The sequence below is a fragment of the Macrobrachium nipponense genome, chromosome 42 (genome assembly GCF_015104395.2).
Source record: "Macrobrachium nipponense isolate FS-2020 chromosome 42, ASM1510439v2, whole genome shotgun sequence".
In the NCBI taxonomy this organism is placed as follows: Eukaryota; Metazoa; Arthropoda; class Malacostraca; order Decapoda; family Palaemonidae; genus Macrobrachium; species Macrobrachium nipponense.
In genome coordinates, this window is record NC_061103.1 from 43,685,218 (window position 1) to 43,712,717 (window position 27,500).

General features: G+C 36.1%; 1 protein-coding gene across 11 annotated transcripts in view; it reads left to right on the forward strand.

Annotated features, from left to right (window-relative positions):
• Positions 1 to 27,500, forward strand: part of LOC135213169 (rho GTPase-activating protein 100F-like) — a 341,178-nt gene that overhangs the window by 158,544 nt on the left and 155,134 nt on the right. For 3 of the 11 annotated variants that reach the window (XM_064247119.1, XM_064247122.1, XM_064247124.1), the window contains exon 1: positions 27,149 to 27,500. This exon is cut by the window's right edge and continues 47 nt beyond it. The exons of 3 other annotated variants lie outside the window; for them this stretch is intronic. Coding sequence is in view for 2 of the 8 variants with exons in the window: in XM_064247116.1 (XP_064103186.1) it covers positions 9,841 to 9,852 (12 nt within the window). In the remaining 6 variants the exon portion in view is untranslated. Of the gene's footprint in view, positions 1 to 9,840; positions 9,853 to 26,712 lie in introns of those variants that run through there. 5 more of the 11 variants (XM_064247116.1, XM_064247120.1, XM_064247114.1 and 2 more) reach the window with 4 other exon arrangements.

A 27,500-nucleotide genomic window follows, 5' to 3' on the forward strand; every position in this document is an offset into this window, starting at 1 on the left:
GCATAAAAAATACTGCTTAAAATCAATGATTTTAATCAGCATAAAAAATACTGCTTAAAAACAATATTTTAGTATCATCGATGCTTAAAAACAATGATAAAAAAGTCATCATTAAAAAATAATGCTTAAAAACAATTGATTTTTAATCAGAATAAAAAATTACTGCTTAAAAAACAAGATTTTAATCAGCACATCTGCTTAAAAACAATGATTTTAATCAGTATAAAAAATATTGCTTAACAAAATTTTAATCAACATCTTTGCAGTGAAAAAAAAAATAAAAAAAACTTAATATGTAAGGAATTATGCTCTCGTGCGAAAATGGACAAGTCAAGAGTCCCAAAACATCAATATACCGCAGTCTAAAGAAGCATGTTAGCAGATGCCTGGACTGTCAGTCAGTGACTCCTGCTGGAATAAGGTATTTACCTACCTACGTACCTACCTACTGCAGTCACTGGAAATACGTCAGCCAAGAACTGGACTCCATCACGCTGCTGTTCAGCCAGCGACAGCCATCAGGAGTGGATGACAGGGGGGGGTGGGGGGGGGGGGGGGGGGGGGGGGGGGGGGAATCTGTCCCACGGCAAATAGAGGAATTCTGTTCATAGGATTATCTCAATGAAGAGAGATAGAGGAATTATGGTCATGTAATTCTACCAGCGAAGAAGGAGTAAGGATTTTTCTCCCAGAATTCTATGGACGAAGAGAAGAAAAGAATTCTACTCCTAGAATTATAACTGCGAAGAGAGGAAGAGGAAACTGCGAAGAGGGGAAGAGGAATTCTCCTCCCACAATTGTAACAGTAAAGAGGGGAAGAGGAATTCTACTCCCACAATTGTAACAGCGAAGAGGGGAAGAGGAATTCTACTCCCACAATTGTAACAGCGAAGAGGCAAAGAAGAATTCTACTCCCACAATTGTAACCTCGAAGAGAGGAAGAGTAATTCTACTTCCAGAATTGTAACCGTGAAGAGGGAAAGAGGAATTCTACTCCCGGAATTGTAACAGCGAAGAGGGGAAGAGGAATTCTATTCACAGAATTGTAACCGTGAAGAGGGAATGAGGAATTCTACTCCCGGAATTGTAACAGCGAAGAGGGGAAGAGGAATTCTACTCCCACAATTGTAACCTTGAAGAGGGAAAGAGGAATTCTACTCCCACAATTGTAACAGCGAAGAGGGAAAGAGGAATTCTACTCCCACAATTGTAACAGCGAAGAGACAAAGAGGAATTCTACTCCCACAATTGTAACAGCGAAGAGGCAAAGAGGAATTCTACTCCCACAATTGTAACAGTGAAGAGGCAAAGAGGAATTCTACTCCCAGAATTGTAACAGCGAAGAGGCAAAGAGGAATTCTACTCCCAGAATTGTAACAGCGAAGAGGCAAAGAGGAATTCTACTCCCACAATTGTAACAGCGAAGAGGCAAAGAGGAATTCTACTCCCACAATTGTAACAGCGAAGAGACAAAGAGGAATTCTACTCCCAGAATTGGAACAGCGAAGAGGCAAAGAGGAATTCTACTCCCAGAATTGTAACAGCGAAGAGGCAAAGAGGAATTCTACTCCCAGAATTGTAACAGCGAAGAGACAAAGAGGAATTCTACTCCCACAATTGTAACAGCGAAGAGGCAAAGAGGAATTCTACTCCCACAATTGTAACAGCGAAGAGACAAAGAGGAATTCTACTCCCACAATTGTAACAGCGAAGAGGGGAAGAGGAATTCTACTCCCACGATTGTAACAGCGAAGAGACAAAGAGGAATTCTACTCCCACAATTGTAACAGCGAAGAGGGGAAGAGGAATTCTACTCCCACAATTGTAACAGCAAAGAGGCAAAGAGGAATTCTACTCCCACAATTGTAACAGTGAAGAGGCAAAGAGGAATTCTACTCTCACAATTGTAACAGCGAAGAGGGGAAGAGGAATTCTACTCCCAGAATTGTAACAGCGAAGAGGGGAATAGGAATTCTACTCCCAGAATTTGTAACAATCGAATAGGCAAAGAGGAATTCTACTCCCACAATTGTAATAGCGATGAGGCAAGAGGAATTCTACTCCCACAATTGTAGACAGAGCGAAGAGGGGAAGAGGAATTCTACTTCCCATTGTAACAGCGAAGAGGCCAAAGAGGCAATTCCTACCTCCGACAATTGTAACAGCGAAGAGGGGAAGGGGAATCCTACTCCAGAATTGTAACAGCGAAGAGGGGAAGAGGAATTCTACTCCCAGAATTGTAACAGCAAAGAGGGGAAGAGGAATTCTACTCCCACAATTGTAACAGCGAAGAGGGGAAGAGGAATTATACTCCCACAATTGTATCAGCGAAGAGGCAAAGAAGAATTCTACTCCCAGAATTGTAACAGCGAAGAGGCAAAGAGGAATTCTACTCCCACAATTGTGAACGCAAAGAGGGGGAAAGGGAATTTCTACTCCCCAATTGTATCAGCGAAGAGGCAAAGAGGATTTCTACTCGCCACAATTGTATCAGCGTAAGAGGCAAGAGGAATTTCTACTCCCACAATTGTACAGGGAAGAGGCAAAGAGGAATTCTACTCCCACAATTGTAACAGCGAAGAGGCAAAGAGGAATCCTACTCCCACAATTGTAACAGCAAAGAGGGGAAGAGGAATTCTACTCCAGACTTGTAACGGCGAAGAGGGAAATGAATTTTCTCCCAGAATGTAACAGCGAGTAAGGCAAAGGGGAATTCTACTCCCACAATTGTAACAAGTGGAAGAGCAAAGAGGATTCCTAACTTCCCCAGAATTGTTACAACATCCCGAAGAGGGGAAGAGGATTTTACTCCCAGAATTGTTAACAGCGAAGAGGCAAAGAGGATTTCTACTCCCAACAATTGTAACAGTGAAGAGGCAAAGAGGAATTCCCTAAACTCGCCAGGAATTGTTTAACAGCCGAAGAGGGGAATAGGAATTTTACTCCCCAGGAATTTTGTTGTTAACAGCGAAGAGGCAAAGAGGATTCTACTCCACAACATTGGTAACGGTGAAGAGGCAAATGAAAGTAATTCTACTCCCAGAATTTAAAAGCGAAGAGGGGAAGAGGATTATTTAACTCCCGAATTGTAACGCGAAAGAGCAAAGAGGAATTCTACTCCCACAATTGTAACAGTGAAGAGGCAAAGAGGGAAATTTACGCCCACAATTGTAACAGCGAAGAGGGGAAGGAAGGAAGGAATTTTATCCCAGATTGTAACGAAGAGCCAAGGGGGAGGAAGCTAATTCAATTAACTAACTCCCACAATTGTAACAGCGAAGAGGCAAAGAGGGATTTCTACTCCCACAATTCTAAACAAGCGAAGAGGGGAAGGGGAATTCTACTCCCACCAATTGTAAACACCCAAAGAGGCAAAAGAGGAATTCCTTTGAATTCCCAACAATTGTAACAGCAAAGAGGAATTCTACTCCCACAATTGTAACAGCGAAGAGGCAAAGAGGATTCTACTCCCACAATTTAAACAGCGAAGAGGGGAAGAGGAATTCTACTCCCACAATTGTAACAGCGAAGAGGCAAAGAGGAATTCTACTCCCACAATTGTAACAGCGAAGAGGGGAAGAGGAATTCTACTCCCAGAATTGTAACAGCGAAGAGGCAAAGAGGAATTCTACTCCCAGAATTGTAACAGCGAAGAGCCAAGAGGAATTCTACTCCCACAATTGTAACAGCGAAGAGGCAAAGAGGATTCTACTCCCACAATTTAAAAACGAAGAAGGGGAGGGGAGGGAATTCTTTAACTCCCAGAATTGTAACAGCGAAGAGGCAAAGAGGAATTCTACTCCCAGAATTGTAACAGCGAAGAGGGGAAGGGGAATTCTACTCCCAGAATTTTAACAGCGTAAAGGCAAAGAGGAATTCTACTCCCACAATTATAACTTCGAAGAGGCAAAGAGGATTCTACTCCCACAATTTAAACAGCGAAGAGGGGAAGAGGAATTCTACTCCCTGAATTGTAACCACGAAAAGGCATAGAGGAATTTTACTCCCATAATTGTAAGCTCCAATAATCAAAGAGGAATTCTCCTGCCAGAATTGTAACCGTGAAGAGGCAAAGAGGAATTCTACTCCCATAATTGTAAGCTCGAAGAATCAAAGAGGAATTCTACACTCACAATTGTAACCGTGAAGAGGCAAAGAGGAATTCTACTCCCACAATTGTAACAGCAAAGAAGGGAAGAAGAATTCTACTCACAGAATTCTACCAGCGAAGAGGCAAAGAGGAATTCTACTCCTACAATTGTAACAGCGAAGAGCGGAAGAGGAATTCTACTCCCATAATTGTTACCTCGAAGAGGCAAAGAGGAATTCTACTCCCAGAATTGTAACAGCGAAGAGGCAAAGAGGGATTCTACTCCCACAATTGTAACAGCGAGGCAAAGAGGAATTCTACTCCCATAATTGTAACCTCGAAAAGGTGAAGACGAATTCTCCTGCCAGAATTGTAACAGCGAAGAGGGGAAGAGGAATCCTACTTCCAGATCTCTACCGACGAAGCTAGACATTGCTGAAGTCACATCACCCCCAACCAAAAAAAAAAAAAAAAAAAAAAACAAAAAAAAAAAAAAAAAAAAAAAAAAATAACGTCAGCGGAGAGAAGAAACTGAATTCAGCTATGAAGCTGACAAAGAGTGACCTTAAAAAATTTTTTTTTGACAATAACATCTTGAGGATATTTTATAAAGATTTGGTCACCTTTCCCTTGGGGCATTCAGTATTTTAAATATTTATAATGTTTAATATTATTTAACTGGGAATAAATCTTGTTCAATTATCTAAATTAATATTTATATGGGATGCTTGTAAACGAAAGATGGTTATGGGGAGTAATTTGGATTATTTGGGTGTAGCAGTTTTCAGGATTATTGAAATTCTAGGCAAGGTTAGAACAGTCCTATATGGTAATTCGTATAGTGATAGCTTTATTTTATGTATATATATTATATATATGTGTATTATATACACATTTTATGTATATACGTATATACATATGGCTTATTCTGGTGTTGCAGTTTTCAGAATGATCGGAATTCCAAGTAATGATAGAAAATTTCTGTATGGTAATTTATACAGTGATAGCTTTACTATATATATACACACATTGTGTGTATATACGTATACAAACACACACACACATATATATATACATATATATATATATATTATATATATATATATATATATATATATATATATACTATATATATATATATATATATATATATATATATATATTATATTTGTGTGTGTGTGTGTGTGTGTGTGTGTGTGTACGAGCATACATTTGTTTTAAATAACCTACTTATTTCTCGCATGGCGTTTTAATACTTCCAGACATTAAACCACCACAAACCCATTAATAAACCCATTAATATCGAATTAACCCCACCTTCGGAATAACTCACCCCGGAATGGTTGATGCATAGGTCGATGTGACCTCATCCATTATTCCCAAGACGAGGTCAATTTGATATTCATGAGTTGCATTTATGGTTTAGTATTCTAACAAATCATGAAAAAATATGCCACGTTTGAAATTGGATCATTATTGTCCTATAAATAATCCTTTTTGACAAATCAGCTGTCATCTCTATTGGTGGGCGAGGGGGTAAAGTCTCTGCTGCCCTTGTGTTTACGCCATAAGGCAGAGATTCGAGTCCTGGGCGGGGTGGATGCGTTTATCGTATATATTTTGGACGGAGGGTTTTCATGTATGTACTATGTATGTAGGTAGGTAGGTATGTATGTATGTACATACATACATATATACAGCGTGTATTCCACAACGTATATATCCCCATACAAACCAACCCCTTTTAGTAAGAGTCTGGTTAGAAGAGGACAGAAGGAAACGTGGAATATCCACGGGTGTTCGGTTTAATCATTACTTCTTCCATCCCCCTCCCCCCCTCCCCCCTCCCCCCACCCCCCTCCCCCCCGCGACATGTCGGTCGATATCGTTTCTCCCCCTTCCCATTTGTTCCCCTTACTCATACCCTTCCCCTACTCCCTCTCTCTTTCTCTCTCTCTGTCTTCCCACTCCCACAATCTTCCCACAAGGGAGTCCCCCTACACATGGCTTTTCTTTTCATATTTTTTTTGTATGGGAGGGTTTTTCTTCCCTAGGACATTACCTGATAGATAGATCGATAGATAGACAGCAAAATAGATAGATAATAATTAAGGAAATGGAAAATGATAGACCGATAGATAAACAGCAAAGTAGATAGATAATAATTAAGGGAATGGAAAACGATAGATGGATAGATAAACAGCAAAGTAGATAGATAATAATTAAGGGAATGGAAGATGATAGATCGATAGATAGACAGCAAAGTAGATAGATAATAATTAAGGGAATGGAAAACGATAGATTGATAGATAAACAGCAAAATAGACAGATAATAATTAAGGAAAGGGAAGACGATAGATCGATAGATGGACAGCAAAATAGATAGATAATGATTAAGGAAATGGATAACGGAAATCACAGGTATGATCATATCAGTTGAAAGGTTTGGTTAATAAAACTGAATTATTTTCTTGTTTCGTAGATATTTTCTTGATATATATAAAGAATCTTGAGAAAATAAGTTGCACTATGTACATCCAACTACGGATTTCTATGTAACTGGTTTTATGTAATAGGTAAGCGTCATTCTATGTACACAGAGTTACAAGTTACACTTGAGTAGACTTTGTAAATGCACTCTGTTTGCGTAAGTAAAGTGTGTGTTTTCAAATTACGCAAATTTTGCGCGTAATATCCGAAATCTATGTACTTAATATATACGCATAAAATGTTAAAGGACGTGATTTTCTATGGACAAAAATATAAGTACAATACGCGAATACAAAGATTAGTTTTGTACACCTGAATATGTTTACGTTATTGTTCGAGTAACTTTACGTACATACATAAGTGGATACCATTCACAATTCAAGTATAATGTAAGTGAGTTTTTCGTATACTTACAAAAGCACATGCTATAATAGATCTAGCTATCTATACGTACACGCGCAAGCAAGCACCCGTACATTCATAGAAGCATACCTGTAAATTGAAACCTGACACTTGGAATACTGGCAACAAAGAGTACCCTCCACTCTGGACCTAATTATGAATTTTCTCTCTGTCTCTCTCTCTCGTTTTTATTGTTATTAATTTTTTTTTTTTTTTTTGCCAAAACTAAGGCAAAACTAACTTCGCTCTCAGGTCAAGCAAATATACAGTTCCTGACGATTGCGTGAAAAACCAAGAGAGTTCTTGTAATGTGTGCGGACGAACTTTCCATATGAACGTAAAACTACGTTTATACGACGCCTGACCGACCGAAGCCATTGAGAAATTCGATATATACTACGTGTGTCCCCGTCGCCGAGGGAGTGATATTGCCGTCTGTATGGTCAATCCATTTTCAGTGTTTCGGTCGGATGGCCAGTGACTGTCACTGGAAGGCGTTTTGACTGGGAAATGCCCCGTGTGGGTATTGGTATTTTATTGTGGAATTTGTGGGGGCGGTTATATGCTTTGCTAGGATAATAATAAATAATAATAATAATAATAATAATAATAATAATAATAAAATAATAATAATAATAATAATAATAATAATAATAAAATGACACCAACAAAATGAATCTATCATCCATTATTATCACAATTGTTATCACTTTTATCACCATTATCTCATATTTAATTTATATCCTTCGACACTCTTCTTCTTCTTCTTCCTCTCTCTCTCTCTCTCTCTCTCTCTCTCTCTCTCTCTCTCTCTCTCTCTCTCTCTCTCTCTCTGTACTGACTTTTATTAAATCCCTGTATGAACTTTGCAACAGTGTTTTGGGAGGGTGGGGGTGGGGGTGTAGGGGTGGAAGGGAGGAGGGAGGGAGGGCGCATTACTCTACTGTTTAGCCAGCAAAGAATTTAACCCCCCTCCCGTAATTGCTAAATATGAGGGAACTTAAGTCGTAACCACTTGTTATCCGATGAGCAAAAAACCTCTGTTTTTATCCTGCTCTAGATGTGGCTTTTGGGTCATAAGGTTCATGCTTTCTTTTATGTATGTATGTATATATACATACATACATACATACATCCATACATACATTATATACATTATACATGTGTGTGTACGCATATGTAACCACGCAAACACCAATTTGACACAAACACATACACAAATATAAAGAATATCTACAATAAGAGAGAGAGAGAGAAATAACTGGCTTGATTTGAACATAATAAACGAAACAATAAAAATTAAAGTTTATTAACAATAAGAGAGAGAGAGAGAGAGAGAGAGAGAGAGAGAGAGAGAGAGAGAGAGAGAGAGAGAGAGAGAGAAAATAACTTAGTGTATCACTGGCTTGATTTGAACATAATATACCGAGCATAAATTAAAGTTTAACACGTAAATAGTTTGTCCACGACCACTAGATTTCCCACGACAAACGTCTTTTCCTGTTGTTGTTGTTGTTGTTGTGTGTGCGTGTGTGTTTTGTGAGAGTGAAATGGCCTGGAAATGATCCATTATATAGATTAAGGCCTGAGGAGACAATGTACATAAGGAAGAAACGAAGACATATAGGCCTAAACACATCAGCAGCCTTAGGGGGAACTTTTGTAAACATCACTGAGGATTATTCTCGTATTTCCATGATCTCCAGATAATAATGATAATAAAAAAAACTAAAGCGTCATTTTTATATGAGGATAACAGATGATATTGTAATTATTCTAGATTGAAGCTATATTATATAGTAGCTACACTCAGGATATAGTAACGTTATATTTTATCACCGGCTATTAATACTGATGATATTACCTTCAACTATTACCCATTGTTGATATGAACACCAGCTATTACCTATCATTAACTAAAAGTACCATTGCTAGTTTTATCAGTAAACGATAAGGATCGTCTGGTCTACTTATAATTAACGAAGTACAAAAATCAGTAATGCAGTACTTGTGATATTCATCTACAGAGAGAGAGAGAGAGAGAGAGAGAGAGAGAGAGAGAGAGAGAGAGAGAGAGAGAGACTTTGAACTCTGTAAGTTTATTTGATAGGCTGTTTGTGTGTTCGTGTGATTGAGAGAGAGAGAGAGAGAGAGAGAGAGAGAGAGAGAGAGAGAGAGAGAGAGAGAGAGACTTTCAACTTAATAAGATTACTCGATAGGCTATTTATGTATGTGTGTGTATTTGAGAGAGAGAGAGAGAGAGAGAGAAGAAGAGAGAGAGAGAGAGAGACTCTTACCTCAGTAAGATCATTTAATAGGATATTCCTGAGAGATATCAGCCTGGAATACCAACCACCTGTCCATGAGAATCGAAAGCCTGGTCAGATTTACTTGAGTCATCCCTATCACTATCACCCTTCTACCACCGTTTTCTGTGATCATTTTCTTTCTCTTGTTTTTGCAGAACTGCTCTTTACGTATGTTTTTACTTATTCTAATATATTTAACAGATTACATTTTAGTAGATTTAATTACATGATATAAATCCAGTGATCTATTTTTTTGGATTAATTTTTGAAAGGTTAACCATTATTTTTCAGTGAAGAATATTATAATAGATCATGAAGTTATAATGTAGATTTATCACAATATTGGAGGAAACTCTCTCTCTCTCTCTCTCTCTCTCTCTCGAGTAATTGGAATAGCGAGTATTTTAGTGGTTTCATAATCAAAATAAAGCATCTTATCTTAGACTTAAAAATGGACTCAAATGTATCTCAGACTTTGATTATTTTTTTTGTGATGGCTGTTGAATAATTGATTAATGATTCCTAATATAATTTTCTTTTTTCTTTCAGGTATGTTGGGAAGTAAGGATCATCTTCTTTTTGTTCTAGATTTAAGGAATATAATTAGTAAGTAGTGCACGAATAGTTGTATATATATATATATATATATATATATATATATATATATATATATATATATATATATACACTATAAGTATATATACATGTAGATATATATTGCAGCTTGATTATAAAGTTGTATATATTATAATTATATATATGAATATAATTAGTAAGTAGTGCCACGGAATTGAGTTGTATATATATTATATATCTATATTATATATATATATATATTATATATATATATATATATAATATATATATATATCACTATAAGTATATATACATGTAGATAGTATATTTGCATGTATATATAAGTGTATATATATAATATATATATATATATATTTTTATATATATATAGATATATATATATATATATATATATATATATTCCCTGTATTTATTAAAAATTCCTTAAATTTTAGCAGATATTTACACAAATCAAACGAAAATGTAATATTTCAAATAAGAGCTTTCGTCCTGTTAAATAAAAATTGAAGGAATTTTGAAATAAATGGGTTTATGATTTAGAAATAAAAACCAAACATATAATACTGTAAGTTGCTTAACCTGTGAGTTGATAGATATTGCTTTTTGATCATAAAGAATTCATAGATGTAAGTGTTTACAAGTAGGCTTGTGAGAAATATTAACTTTCTGTTCAATAACTTTTCACTGAAGAGCTTTCAGGCATGTCTATGATTCTTTACATAAAAAAAGCAATAAAAACGTATTTAAATTTGTACGAGAAGAGTTATTTTTCACATTTAAATATTTTTGTATACATGTGACTGTTACGAAAACGTCCATATTTGCTTGATTTTCATATTTTCTCGAAAAAAAGCAATCAAAACTTATTTAAATTTGTACTAGAAGAGTTAATTTTTTTTTTTTTTTTATACATTTACCTGTTACGAAAACGTCCATATTTGCTTGATTTTCATAATTTCTCGAATGCGCGATACGATTTTAGAATGTTAGAGATTTCGTCGTGACATAATGCAGATCCAATCCTCAATCGCCATCGTTTCATTCTCACATCTTCGACGATCATTCCCCGGGCGAAACGGATCGTCCCAAATTCCCAATTTAGAGAAATCAAGAAGAAGAAGTAGGTGATGTCTCCGAGTGGAAGTCGCCCTTCCTACTTTTTGACGATTCCCCATTTTACCTGTCGCCTCCTTCTAGCGTAAAAGACGAATTCCACACGTAAAAGGACACGCGTTTTACCTGTCAAACGGCGCAATTAAGGCGTTGGCAGCACTTGACGCGGGAAGAGGAGGGGTGAGAGGGCATATGGGGTGGGAGGATCCACCTTGTTGTTAATGACGGGATATCCTCTTGTTTATTGGGAGCGTTCGCTGCCGAGGTTTATTAGAATGACGGGTATCCTCTGTTTATTGGGACCGTTCACTTCCGAAGTTTATTGCGATGGAGCGCTTCTCGAGGAGGAGGAGGAGGAGGAGGAGGAGGAGGAGGAGGAGATATAGTCCCAAGACGTTTAAAGTGACTTGGACGAGCGTTAGAATATTAGTATTGGTACTGTGATGGCGACGAGGGGAGGTCTGTTATGGCGGTATAAGGAAGATTATTAACTAATAGTAGCAGCAGTAGAAGTATTTATGAGGAAGCGTTTGTTACGCAACATTTCAATCATTGGAGATACCATTGTCTGCTAATGCTGAAAACAGTCATTCTGATTAAGGCATTCATCAATTTCCATATGAACTCGGAATATTTCTGATTCTTCTGTATTCTATTAATTCACATGTCTTTGCTCTAAAGTATATAAAATGGGATAGAATAGAGACAGTTGACTAGTTGAATGATAGTGTTTGAATGATAGTGTCTCTTTTTATACATAGAATGATTTTATTGCCATATTTTCATGGGATGTTTGTAATTAATGTTTGTCTCTCTGTTTTGAGTTTCGTACAGACTATATACCATAGATTAATGTGTTAAGAATTACTAAGTAGCCTGCAAACTCCTGTTACATTGCCAGAAAAACTTACAAAGAGTTTTAGCATGATATCTAATTTTATGCGGAAAAAAATCATAGTTATTATTTATAAATTTTCATTAACCCCCAAACCTAAAAATAAAGAACTTTGCTATAAAACATCTGTTTCATTGCTATAAAAACTTACAAGAGTATTTTTTCATTAATATCTCACATTTTATCCACAAAAAAATCTAAGTTATTATTTATAATTTTTTATAAACCCCCAAAAGTAAAAATAAATAACTTTGCTATAACTTCAGTTTATTTGCTATAGAAACTTACGAGTTTTTTTAGTAATAGCTCCATTTTATGCCAAAAAATCATAGTTATTATTTATAATTTTTCATAATCCCCTGAACGTAAACATACTATAACCGCTGTTTCATTGCCATAAAAGCTTACAAGTTTTATTTTTTTTTTTGTAATAATCTCGCATTTTAGTAGAAAACACTTCTAGTTTTATACGTAGTTTTTCATAAAACCTCTAAGCAGAAACATAAAGAACGTTCTTTGCACTTCTAATTATTACCCACCAATAACTTAGGTTTTTTGTAATATCTCACATTTTAGTAGAAAAAACTTCAAGTTTTATATGTAGTTTTTCATAAAAACCTACTAGCAGAAACATAAAGAACTTTCTTTGCACTTCTAACTGTTATTTATCAATAACAGTTGAAGCAATTTCATAAATTATCTTGACTCTTCTCCCAATCAAAGCCCATTATACTATAGTAGATTCACATCAACCGTGCATTTGATGTCTAGGCCCGTCCCCTACGACGCTCCTGATTGGCTGTTGATAAGCCAATCATGGGGATGGAAACTCTCAGTCTCTCTCGAGAGAGTTCACATGGGTAGGAGCTATGCTCCATCTCTCGTGAGGGATACGTCTTTGAAAAGAGTCCTTCGGGTGAGGTGGAACATGTAAACTCTCGAGAGAGACTGAGAGTTTCCAGCCCCGTGATTGGCTTATCAACAGCCAATCAGGGCCGTCGTAAGGGACGGGCCTAGACATCAAATGCACGGTTGATGTGGATCCACTATAGCGGTAAGGGTTTGGTCTTGGCCCGTCACCTCGGTGGCCGCGAGTTCAATTCTCGGTCATTCCACTGAGGGGTGAGAGCTGTGTATTTTTGGTGATGGAAGTTCACTCTCGACGTAGTTCGGAAGTCACGTTAAGCCGTTGGTCCCGTTGCTGAATAACCATACTGGTTCCATGCAACGCAAAAACACCATGCAAACAAACAAACAAACAAACTAGCAATAAGGAAGTCGCCTGCAGACTCCAGAAAGGCGTAATCTAATGTTGTCCTTTATTGAGCCATATCGGAGTATTGAATGCTTTCTATTTGCTACGTTTTGACGTAAATTTTCTCGTCAGTCCTTTCATCCAAGTTCCCATATACTATATATATATATATATATATATATATATATATATATATATATATATATATATATATATATATATATATATATATATATATATATTAGAGAGAGAGAGAGAGAGAGAGAGAGAGAGAGAGAGAGAGAGAGAGAAAATATCTTAGCGCCTCAGTGGCGTGGTTAGTTTGGTGTTTGCTTCTTACCTCGGTGGTCGCGGGTTCGATTCTCGGCCATTCCATTGAGGAGTGAGAAATGTGTATTTCTGGTGATAGAAGTTCACTCTCGACGTGGTTCGGAAGTCACGTAAAGCCGTTGGTCCCGTTGCTGAATAAACCATACTGGTTCCATGCAACGTAAAAACACCATGCAAACCAATCTACATATACTTCATTTCGGTTTCAAATAATAGTTTCTTTCATTATTATTATTATTATTATTATTATTATTATTATTATTATTATTATTATTATTATTATTATTATTATTATTATTACTTTATTGAAAATTATGACAGAATTTACAGAATTGATTTTATAAATCAGTTCTGTAAATTCTGCCATTATCCCAAATAAAAATAAAAAAATTATAAAGGAAGGTCTGTTTCCAGCATATTATTATTATTATTATTATTATTATTATTATTATTATTATTATTATTATTATTATTTATTTTTTTTTTTTGCTCTATCAGTCCTCCAATTCGACTGGGTGGTATTTATAGTGTGGGGTTCCGGGTTGCATCCTGCCTCCTTAGGAGTCCATCACTTTTCTTACTATGTGTGCCGTTTCTAGGATCACACTCTTCTGCATGAGGCCGGAGCTACTTCAGCCTCTAGTTTTTCTAGATTCCTTTTCAGGGATCTTGGGATCGTGCCTAGTGCTCCTATGATTATGGGTACGATTTCCACTGGCATATCCCATATCCTTCTTATTTCTATTTCAGATCTTGATACTTATCCATTTTTTTTTTTTCCCTCTCTTTTCTCCTTCAACTCTGGTGTCCCATGGTATTGCGACATCAATGAGTGATACTTTCTTCTTGACTTTGTCAATCAACGTCAACGTCTGGTCTGTTTGCACGTATCACCCTATCCGTTCTGATACCATAGTCCCAGAGGATCTTTGCCTGATCGTTTTCTATCACTCCTTCAGGTTGGTGCTCGTACCACTTATTATTACTGCGAAGGTAGCTGATGTTTCTTGCACAGGCTCCAGTGGAGGGCTTTTGCCACTGAATCATGCCTCTTTTTGTACTGGTTCTGTGCAAGTGCCGGGCATTCACTTGCTATGTGGTTTATGGTTTCATTTTTCGTATTGCACTTCCTACATATGGGAGAGATGTTATTTCCGTCTATCATACTTTGAACATATCTGGTTCTTAGGGCCTGATCTTGTGCCGCTGTTATCATTCCTTCAGTTTCCTTCTTTAGCTCTCCCCTTTGTAGCCATTGCCAATTGTCATCGCTGGCTAGTTCTTTAGTCTGTCTCATGTATTGTCCGTGCATTGGTTTGTTGTGCCAGTCCTCTGTTCTTTCTGTCTTTCTCCTGTCTCTGTATATTTCTGGGTCTTCGTCTACTTTTATTAGTCCTTCTTCATGCACTCTTTAGCCACTCGTCTTCACTGGTTTTCAGATATTGCCCCAGTGCTCTGTTTTCGATGTTGAACGCAGTCCTCTATACTTAGTAGTCCTCTCCCTCCTTCCTTTCGTGGATGTATAGTCTGTCCGTATTTGCTCTTGGGTGTAGTGCTTTGCGTATTGTCATTTGTTTCCTGGTTTTCTGATCTATGCTGCGGAGTCTGCCTTCGTCCATTCCACTATTCCTGCGCTGTATCTGATTACTGGCACTGCCCCATGTGTTTATGGCTTTTATCATATTTCCGGCGTTGAGTTTTGACTTGAGTATCGCCTTGAGTCTCTGCATATATTCTTTCCTGATCGTGTCCTTCATCTCTTGGTGTTTTATATCCCCATCCTTCCATTATTATTCCCATGGTATTTTGTATCCTGTCTCATCTATGTTTGATGTTGCTCCCATCTGGTAGCTTTATCCCTTCAGTTCTCGTTACTTTGCCTTTTTGTATGTGACTAAGGCGCATTTTCTATTCCAAACTCCATCCTGATGTCCCCAGATACAATCCTACAGTCTGGATTAGGGTATCTATTTCCTTGATGCTCTTACTATACAGCTTGATGTCGTCCTGAACATCAGATGGTTGATTTTGTTGCCTCTTTTCTTGAGTTTGGTACCCGGCATCCATCTTCTGAGTACTTTTGTCATGGGAATCATGGCTACTACGAAGAGTAGTGGGGACAGCCTGAGTCGCCCTGGAAGATCCTCTCCTGATATTAACCTCCGCTAGTCTTTTTCCAGAGCTTGTAAGTATTGTATTCCAGTTGCGCATTGTATTTTTTAGGAAGCTGATGGTATTTTCCTCTGCCCCATATATTTTCAGGCATTCTATTAGCCATGTGTGTGGTATCATGTCGAAGGCTTTCTTATAGTCTATCCATGCCATGCTTAGTTGGTTTTCCTTCTCCTACTGTTCTTCATTACCATTTTGTCTATGAGGAGTGGTCTTTTGTGCCCCTACACTTCCTTCTGCAGCTTTTGTTGGTGGGGGATGGTGTTTGTCTCCTCTAGGTAGTTGTATAGCCTTTCAACTGATGATACCTGTGAGTAACTTCCACATTATTGGGTAGGCAGGTGATAGGCCTGTAGTTACTGGCTATATTTCCCTTACTCTTGTCTTTTTGTACCAAGGATGTTCTTCCTGTGGTCATCCATTTGGGTGCTTGGTGATTTGAGATACAATGCTGGAGTTGTTCTGCTATTCGTGGGTGTAGGGCCTTGAAGTTTTTGAGCCAGTATCCATGGACTTCATCGGGACCTGGGGCTTTCCAGTTTGGCATTTTCTTTAGTTGGTGTCTGACTGTGTCTGTCGTGATGTCTGTGAATCTTTGTTTTATTCTCCTGTTTCTTCTTCCTTGACTTCCTGGAGCCATGTTGCATGTTTGTTGTGTGATACCGGATTGCTCCATATGTTTTCCCAGAGTCTCTTACTTGATTCGGCTTCAGGAATTTCTGGTTTTGTCTTCCCCTCTTAGTTGGCTGTATAGTCTTTTCTGGTGGTTCCGATAGTTTGTTCTGTTGGTATCCCGTTTATTCCAGTTCATGTAACGTTGGATCTTGTGTGCTTTGGCCTTAAGCCTCTGTTTTACATCTTCTATTGTGTTGTTTAGTCCCTCTCTTGTACTTTGTATTTCTCGTTGAGTTTCCTCCCTTGTTTTCTTGCTTCTTAGCCTTTTTTCTGCCATCTCTTTCAGTTTACTCAAGTCAGATCTCATCACCATGATTGCTTTTCCAGGCGCCTTTTTCCAAGGAGGTTGCTGTTTTGGTTTCTGTTGGTTGGTTGTGACGGTGGTGTTGGTGTTCGAATCCCCATCAGTTCTGCTACTAATCTTGCTCCTGCATATGTCAAGTTATTTGTTTCTGTGATACTGGTGGTGTGTATTAGGCCCATTATTTCATTGACCTCACTTGTTTTCTCCCTTAATTTCTTGGTGTTGTAGGCTTTCATGGAGGGGATCTTTGTTCTCTCTGTATCTGGCTCCATCCATTGTCTAATCTTTTCTCCCCATTCCGTCCTCTCTGTTACTTCGTCGGTGTTTCTTCGTGTGTCGTTGTTTGATACCTCATCCTCCCTGTCGTCTCTGTGGCATCGTCTCTCAGTTCGTCTTCGTGTAATTCGTTGTCGTGTGACATTTCCCTTTCCAGTTCTTCTCTTTCTGTTGGGGAGAGCCAGTTCTTTTTCTTTATGTTCCTACTTGGTCTGCCAGCCTCTGCTCGTTTGGGGGGTGTTATTCCTCTCATTCCAGATGTTGACCAATCTTCTTCTATATCCTCTCTCCGTCGGGTTGCTTCTGATGTAGCATCTCCATATTTCCTTATTTTCTTCTCTTGTCCATTTCTTCCTTTTTGCCTCTGTAGCTCCAATATCTCAGGCTGTTCATTACTGTCGTTGTGGTGATCAGTTGCTGGATGACGACCTCCAAGTACCTGACCGTCTTCCCTACAATTGGGTTGAATACCTGGTTGCCGGACGAAGCTCCTCTGTTGCCAGAGGTTCCATTTACGTCGTTGTCGTTTATTCCTTCATTTCTTTCTATCATTGCTGAGTTTTGCTATTTAACCCATAGCTGGACCCTACCCCATCAGGGATAGGTACTCATTTACAGCTGAGTAGACTGAGGAAATTATGGTAAAGATCCTTTCCCAAGGAATCAACGCCGAGGAGAGCGGTCACCCATCCAACGACTGACCAGCCCCAATGTTGCTTAACTTGACTTAAGTCTATTGACGACCTAACCCACTCCTCCACGGCGCCACATTATTATTATTATTATTATTATATTATTATTATTATTATTATTATTATTATTATTATTATTATTATTATTATTATTATTAGCGGAAGGTTTAATAGCTTGCAAGAGCATTCATTTCTTGCCATTATTTTAAATAAAATATGTTTAAAAGAAGGACTGTTTCCAGCATATTATTATTATTATTATTATTATTATTATTCATCGAAGAAGTCACGCCGACCGAAAACTACTTCCGAACTCGACATAAAAAAATTATATATATATATATATATTTATATATATATGTATATAAATATATATATATATATATATATATATATATATATATATATATATATATATATATATATATATATCGTCGACCGCGGAATAAACCTTAACCGCCTCGCAGACAGACAGACAGACAGACAGACAAACAGACAGACACTCGGCGCTTCTTCCTCATGACGGCCGTCGTTGTTGAGCACAAGCGCACCAGCTAAGACCTCTCTCTATTTTCGGAGAAGGAAAACGGAAATTAAAATCGATGAGCTCGATGACGCACGGATTACTTGAAACCGGTGTGCTGCCACCGTAGACTTTCACACAGGCGAACTTCGTTCGTCCTTCCCAGCCACGGTGGTGGTCGTGGGGCGGTATATTATTATTATTATTATTATTATTATTATTATTATTATTATTATTATTATTATTATTATTTGCAATTTACCAATCCTTACTAAAAGCATATTCATCCGCTGCTTCATATAAGTGATTCGCTAGCGTTTTTTAACTATTACGTATGATACATTCGTAAAGTTACCAAGTCTACTGTATTATTATTATTATTATTATTATTATTATTATTATTATTATTATTATTATTAGCAATTTACCAATCCTTACTAAAAGCATATTCATCTGCTGCTTCATATAAGTGATTCGCTAGTGTTTTTTAACTATTATGTATGATACATTCGTAAAGTTACCAAGTCTACAGTATTATTATTATTATTATTATTATTATTATTATTTGATTATTATTATTATTATTATTATTAGCAATATATAATTCCTTACTAAAACCATATTCTTCTGCTGCCTCATTTAAGTGACTCGCTAATGTTTTTTAACTATTATGTATGATAAATTCATAAAGTAACCAAGCCTACGGGCATAAGCAGCCCCGTTCCAGGGTATCTCTTCTCACCCCAACCCCCATCGTAATTGGGAAGGGGTATGTAGGATGAAACCCCATTATAAACCATCTTAGGGGTTCCCACTATAACCCTGCTAAGTTTCATGCCCATCGGACCAGCTGTTTGGCCGTGATTGAATCATAGACAGATGGCCAGACAGATATAGTGCCCATTATAGTATATTATTATTATTATTATTATTATTATTATTATTATTATTATTATTATTATTATTATTATATATAAGATTAATTCGCCGAATTCTGCCATTTTATTCAACAGACTTTGTTTAAAAGAGTATTCTTCCAAAATATATTATTATTATTATTATTATTATTATTATTATTATTATTATTATTATTATTATTATTATTAGTTAAGAAATCTGTTTTATTTCTCTGTATATTTCTTAGTCTTACTTTTTATAATGAATCGGTCTATATGCCCTTCTCGCGATGAGATTAAATATATGGTAATAAGCAAAATATATCTGAATTCTAAATTCGATTTGTATAAATACGTAAAAACAGATTGTTCAGTGCTGTTGCACACAGGCATATATATATATATATATATATATATATATATATATATATATATATATATATATTATATATATATATATATGATTTGTGATTGTATTTTATATGACTGTGCACTTTTATTGAACGTTCTGTCATGATATATGTAGATAAAAAGCTAAGGAATTATTTTGATTAATATTCACTATACTCTGTTTTTTTCCATCTGTCCATCCGCCTTTGGTGTTTTCGCATGGTAACACTGCGTTCCGGGCTTTAGATACTTACGTTATGTGTAAGTTTTAGGTAAATAAAAGGATATCTGGGTGTACATTTGCAACTGAAAGTGTTTTAATAATTTACTGTATGCGAATTACACCGGTAATATTCGAAATAGAATATTATTTAAAGCCCGGGTCGCAGTATTACCATGCGCAAACACCACAGGCGGATGGACAGATGAAAAAAAACGGAGTTTAGTAGGAGAACCCACGGATAAACAAACGCCTGTGTTAGCACGGACGCAACAGTGATTCGAAACGCGTCTGTAAACACGATGATTAAATTCGAGTTTAATTTAAACATAAGCTATGACGCATCTTTCAAAAGCAAAACTCACTCGTCTGGCAATCTGACGTCCTCTTCTAGCCCAGGCCCGATGCAAACGAGGAAAATGGAAGTGGAAGTTTTATCACCTTTTACCACGAAGGAAATGACACATCTTCCTCCTCAGGGGAAGAAAGGTTATGAGATCGAGGGGGGAAAAAATCGAAGGTGGAGGAAGAACTATGATAAAAATAAGCTAATAGGAAGTCGTAGAGTTGATGAAAAACTCACAGTTGGGGTCACTGAGTCAACTAGGGATTCATGAGGGTATAGAAGAGCTGGGAGATTGTGTTTACAGAGAGTGTGTTAGATTGGGAAAGTAAATCCACAGTAGTATGGATGCCTGTTTGGTTTCGTTAAATAACAAGATCAAGCAGGCATACTATTGCGGAGTTGAATCCTGCTTGATTTTGTTAAATAAAAAAATCAAACAGACATTCTATTGTGGAGTTGAATAACAAAATCAACCAGGCATACTATTGTAGAGTTACATAACAAAATCAAACAGGCATACTATTGTGGAGTTGAATAACAAAATCAAACAGGCATACTATTGTGGAGTTGAACAACAAAATTAAACAGGCATACTATTGTGGAGTTGAATAACAAAATCAAACAGGCACACTATTGTGGAGTTAAATAACAAAATCAAACAGGCACACTATTGTGGAGTTGAATAACAAAATCAAACAGGCACACTATTGTGGAGTTGAATAACAAAATCAAACAGGCACACTATTGTGGAGTTGAATAACAAAATCACAGGCATACTATGTGGAGTGAATAAGCAAATCAAACAGGCATACTATTGTGGAGTTAAATAACAAAATCAAACAGGCACACTATTGTGGAGTTGAATAACAAAATCAAACAGGCACACTATTGTGGAGTTAAATAACAAAATCAAACAGGCACACTATTGTGGAGTTGAATAACAAAATCAAACAGGCACACTATTGTGGAGTTAACAACAAAATCAAACAGGACACTATTGTGAGTTGAATAACAAAATCAAAACAGGCATACTATTGTGGAGTTAAATAACAAAATCAAACAGGCAGGCACTATTGTGGAGTTTGAATAACAAATCAAACGGCACACTATTGTGGAGTTAATAACAAAAATCAAACAGGCATTTTTTTTTTTTTTTTACTTAATAAAATGGTGGAGTTGAATAACAAATAAACAGGCAACTATTGTGGAGTTGAATAAACAAATCAAAACAGGCACACTATTTGTGGAGTGAATACAAAATCATACTATTGTGGAGTTAATAACAAAATCAAACAGGCATATATTGTGGAGTGGAATAAACAAAATAGGCACTATTGTGATTGAATAACAAAATCAAACGGCACTATTGTGGAGTTGAATAACAAAAAAAAAAAAAAAAAAAAAAAAAAAAATAAACAGGCATATGGATTGAAAACAAAATAAAAAAGGATATTGGATTGAATTAAAACAAAAAAGGATACTATTGTAATTGAATAACAAAATCAAACAGGCATACTATTGTGGAGTTGAATAACAAAATCAAACAGGCATACTATTGTGGAGTTGAATAACAAAATAAAGAAGGCAAACTATTGTGGAGTTGAATAACAAAATCAAACAGGCATACTATTGTGGAGTTGAATAACAAAATCAAACAGGCATACTATTTTGGATTTGAATAACAAAATAAAAAAGGCAAACTATTGTGGAGTTGAATAACACTATCAAACAGGCATACTAGTGTGAAGTTGAATAACAAAATAAAAAAGGCAAACTATTGTGGAGTTGAATGACAAAATCAAACAGGCATACTAGTGTGGAGGTAAATAACAAAAACAAAGAGGCATACTATTGTGGAGTTGAATAACAAAATAAAAAAGGCATACTATTGTGGAGTTGAATAACAAAATCAAAGAGGCATACTATTGTGGAGTTGAATAACAAAATCAAACAGGCACACTATTGTGGAGTTGAATAACAAAATCAAACAGGCATACTATTGTGGAGTTGAATAACAAAATCAAACAGGCATACTATTGTGGAGTTGAATAACAAAATAAAAAAGGCAAACTATTGTGGAGTTGAATAACAAAATCAAACAGGCATACTATTGTGGAGTTGAATAACAAAATCAAACAGGCATACTATTTTGAATTTGAATAACAAAATAAAAAAGGCAAACTATTGTGGAGTTGAATAACACTATCAAACAGGCATACTAGTGTGAAGTTGAATAACAAAATAAAAAAGGCAAACTATTGTGGAGTTGAATGACAAAATCAAACAGGCAAACTATTGTGGAGTTGAATAACAAAATAAAAAAGGCAAACTATTGTGGAGTTGAATAACACTATCAAACAGGCATACTAGTGTGGAGTTAAATAACAAAATCAAACAGGCATACTATTGTGGAGTTGAATAACAAAATCAAAGAGGCATACTAGTGTGGAGTTAAATAACAAAATCAAACAGGCATACTATTGTGGAGTTGAATAACAAAATCAAACAGGCATACTAGTGTGGAGGTTGAATAACAAAATCAAAGAGGCATACTATTGTGGAGTTGAATAACAAAATCAAACAGGCATACTATTGTGGAGTTGAATAACAAAATCAAAGAGGCATACTATTGTGGAGTTGAAAAACAAAATCAAAGAGGTTACTATGAGTTGAATAACAAAAATCAAAAACAGGATACTATGAAGTTGAATAACAAAATCAAACAGGCATACTACTGTGGATTATATAATTAAAATATATAAAGCAGAAATCTTTCGATGACCTGGACGGTCCTGCTTGTTAATCTCCATTTTATTGACTCATGTGGTTAGTAATTTTCTTTGAATTTTTATGTGTTAGATTGATAAAACCAGAAGTTTACTGAAGGAAGGAAGACATTGTCGTACGTTTGAAAGTTTCAGGACAGAGAGGATTAAGTACAGTACCATTTACAGTCTTGATCAAGAAGAAAATGAGAGATGCAAAAACCTAAATAATTAAAATATTGAATTAAATCTTAAAGACACCTCATGGAGAAAATGTGTTTACCCTTTTGAAATAAATGAAGACAGAATTGCTCATAAACAAACATCTAACCCCTAGAGGCGCCTTATGTAGAAAAAGATTGTACCCTTTTGAAATAAGTGAAGACAGAATTGCTCACAAACAAACATCCAACCCCCAGAGATATCAGCACCCACTGCCTAGGTCCCCCGGGTCTCACTTGGGTATAATCATTCTCCAGGCATTGACCTGTCCCTTAACTCAGCTGGTCACTGGCGACCTTTGAACCTTTGTGAGAGGCAAAATATTGCAGAGATACGAAGATGCTTTCATAAAAATGTTAACATGGCTGAAAATGCAAATCAAAATATTCCAATGGGTTTTTTGTGTTTAATTTTGATTCATAATCGTCTTTTGCAATGCAGCTGAACAATATTGCCAGTCATACGATATTATTATGTATTTAAGATTGTTAAAATTACTGTACATGAATAACCAGTGTCTAATGGAAGCTGAGGGTTTTTAGATAAATTTAATTTAGACTTTTGAAGAATACAACTGAGAATTATCTGCTCCTTAAACCCATACAATCTGAGAACTCATTTGAAAAAAAATATTATATATTTAAGATTGTTAAATTTAATGTACGTGAATAACCATTGTCTAATGGCAGCTAATGATTTTTAGATAAATTTAATTTAGACTTTTGAAAAATACCATTGAGAATAATCGACTCCTTAAACCCATACATTCGTAGAACTCATTTGAAAAAAAAAAATTTATATATTTAAGGTTGTTAAAATTAATGTACATGAATAACCATTGTCTAATGGCAGCTAAGGATTTTCAGATAAATTTAATTTAGACTTTTGAAAAATACCATTGAGAATAATCGACTCCTTAAACCCATACAATCTGAGAACTAATTTAAAAAAAAATGTTGAAAACGACGAGGTACCTCCGACTCTGCAATGCGTCCCCATATTCATTAGAGTTTTTTTTTCCGGTCCTTCGTTAGTTTTTGACCGCACAGAGGGCTGGTAGGATGGAAGGATTCCCTGCCTTCAGCATATAATCCCCCCCCCCCTGCCGCCCCCACCACTGAATGGGTGAAGGAGAAGAAACAAGAACAATCCATTACTAAGGCAACTGTTTGGCCTTCCACCTCCCTCCCTCACTCTCTCTCTCTCTCCCCCCCTTCCTTCAACTTTTCTCGCCTACCCATTTTCTGACACAGGCATTACAAAAGATATGTGTTAACCCCCCCTCTCCCCCCCCTCCCCTCCCCTCCTCCACCCATCCTCACCTCCAGCTTTCTACAATAGATGTGGGTGTTGAGACAATGTAGAAGAAGAAGAAGAAGAAGAAGAAGAAGAAGAAGAAGAAGAAGAAAGAGAGATAAAAAAAAGCGAAGAACGAGAAAAGTGTATTGGGAAAAAGGGGGAAGTAATTTATAAGAAAGAATTGGAAAGCAGAAGAAGAGGAGGAAGAAGGAATGAGATGGAGAAAAAAACAAGAAGGAAGGATGAGCGAGATATATAAAAGCGAAGGAAGAGCGAATGAGAGACATGGATAGAAAATATAAGAGGGAAGAGTGAATGAGAGACATGGATAGAAAATAAGAGGGGAGAGCGAATGAGAGACATGACAGAGAAAGAAGAAGGAATAAATGACAGGAAAACAAGGATGAATAAATAAAACTGTAAAAATAATGATTGAAGACTTTGAAGGTATATGAAGAAGAGCTGAAAGTAGAGGAATAAAAAGAACAGAAGAACATAAAAAAAGAGAACGAGAATAACAAAAGAAAACATGAAATTAATTTTGAAGAACACGAAGGCAAATAAGTCTCAGAGAGATGAAGATGAGAATGTGGAAGACGAAAGGAAGGAGAATGACAAGAGTGAGAAGAAAGTTTCCCTCCTCAGTAGCAAAAGCAGTTAGGAAAAATGATATGAGCATAGTTGAAATAATGCAAAATAATTATTTACATATTTATTTCATTTTTTTTGTTTTATCCTTTAGCAGGTATTTAGTTTTTTTATCTGTCATTAATCATAGCTCTTCTATCTAATTGCTGTTTTTTTCCTCTCTTATTGTCTGAAAATCATTAATAATAATAATAATAATAATAATAATAATAATAATAATAATAATAATAATAATAATAATAATAAAAGTTGAACACTTCACTGAAAACCAGTAGAATTTGAGGTTAGTTACACGTGTGTAGTATATGTTATATATATATATATATATATATATATATATATATATATATATATATATAGTATATGTATGTTTATTTATATAAATAGACATGTATATGCATATATGTATACATACACACACACACACACATATATATATATATATATATATATATATATATATATATATATACATGATATATATATATATATTATATATATATATATATATATTATATATTATACATTATACAATTTAATCATATACATATGTGTATGAAAGTAAGTTTCTTCAAGAGCCTTCCCAGTTAAATGATTTTTTTTAGCTCAGCATCCGTCCGAATTGTGTCAAAAAGTATTAAATGGCATCTCTTCCGCTCTAACCGTGTCCGAAAACGTATAGAAGACGATTTTTTTTACAAAATTAATGTTAAGTGACTCACCATTTATGAGGAAATGGCTCCAAGCTGGGAGTTGACATACTATTAAAAAAGTCTAAGAGGACGGTGAAATTATATTCAACTCGAGTTTAAAGTTATTTGATAAAAAGAGATACTGAAGACTACTCTATTTCCGTTTTATACGTATCAGATTTCGGGAGAACGAATCTGGCCAAAGTCAAGTTTACCGATAAATGTCGTAAAGGTCTTAGGGAAGTATGGATATCCAAGGCTATGTACTCTATAACACGACAGAGACTCTATAACCCGAGAGAGAGAGAGAGAGAGAGAGAGAGAGAGAGAGAGGAGAGAGAGGTTTTTCTGGAGTTTCAGATCGTTGCAGAAAGCCGAAATGAGCTGCTGAAGGCTGAATAGTTATGGTTCGATCCCCGTTTGCAAGATAGAATAATATCGAGTGGACGTTAGGGAATTATTGGATCAGAAAGTGAATAGCAGTGGTTTAAATAAAAGGAAACTGCTATTAACATAACAGAAGGATGTTAATGTACAAACTACCCTTATGAAATAAATTAATTACTAGTTATCACAATGATGAGAGTGAAGTAGAAAAAATGAGTAAATGGAGATAATATAAAAAAAGAAGAAACGTTAAACCTACGTATTATTTATTTCGTAGTAGAAATAATCAGGAAAATAAAAAGTGGAACAAAGAAGAATCACGATTAAAAGGAGGAATAGTTTATAAATGGCAGAGTCATAGAGTGAAGAGTTAAAATAAAAAAAGGTAAAATAAAAGAGTGAAAGAGTTGAAAAAAAGTTAAAATAAAATAAATGAACAAAATTATAGTTGGCAGAAGAAAACATTGATAATTGAAGAGTTAAAATAATAAAAGTTAAAATAGAAGAGTGAAGTTAAAATTTAAACAAAATTAAAAAAAAAAAAAAAATTATAGTTGGCAGAAGAAAACATTGATAATTATGGAAACTGCCAGTAAAAAAAAAAAAAAAAAAAAAAAAAATTCCAACCTATTGGAGTTCCAAGAAATGAATCGAGACCTACCGTTAGACATTTCAAGGAATAGGCTAGAGAGAGAGAGAGAGAGAGAGAGAGAGAGAGAGAGAGAGAGAGAGAGAGAGAGAGAAAATATACGCTCGAAGTTAGTATACAGGAAAACGAAATGATCCAAATATTCAAATAGACTGATAGAAAGTTTATTAAGGAGAGAGAGAGAGAGAGAGAGAGAGAGAGAGAGAGAGAGAGAGAGAGAAGGTTGCACAATGAAAGTTACTATACAGGAAAGAATAATCATACAAATATATACTAAATAGACAGATAAGACTGTTTAATAACTAACGTACACAGACGCAGAGTTAACTGTACGAGAGAGAGAGAGAGAGAGAGTTGATGAGAATACTCCCTCAGTCGAAGTTACTATACAGGAAAACACCATCATACAAATATGAAAACAGACTGATGAGAGAGTTAACTGAGCTGTAACGTACTCTCTCTCTCTCTCTCTTTCTCTCTCTCTCTCTCTCTCCTCTCTCACTCTCTCTCTCTCTCTCATGTACAGAGACATGTAGCCAGAGTTGCCCAATCTGGGACATACACAACTCACAGCCCAGCAGACTATAGACTGGACATGCAAGTACACACACACACACACGCTTATAAACTACTAGGGCTCACACCCGTACATACACACACCTACACACACAGTTGACTAGACTGGGACACTTGGAGAGGGAGAGAGAGAGAGAGAGAGAGAGAGAGAGAGAGAGAGAGGTTGCGACCCCTGGCAACTACGCTGTCAGCCCCTCCCACTCTCTCGCGATCTTGAGCAACACTACAGCAGCAGCTGCCGTGAGCGACGCCGGCCCCTAGATAGACCCAGTCCAACTTCCCCCATT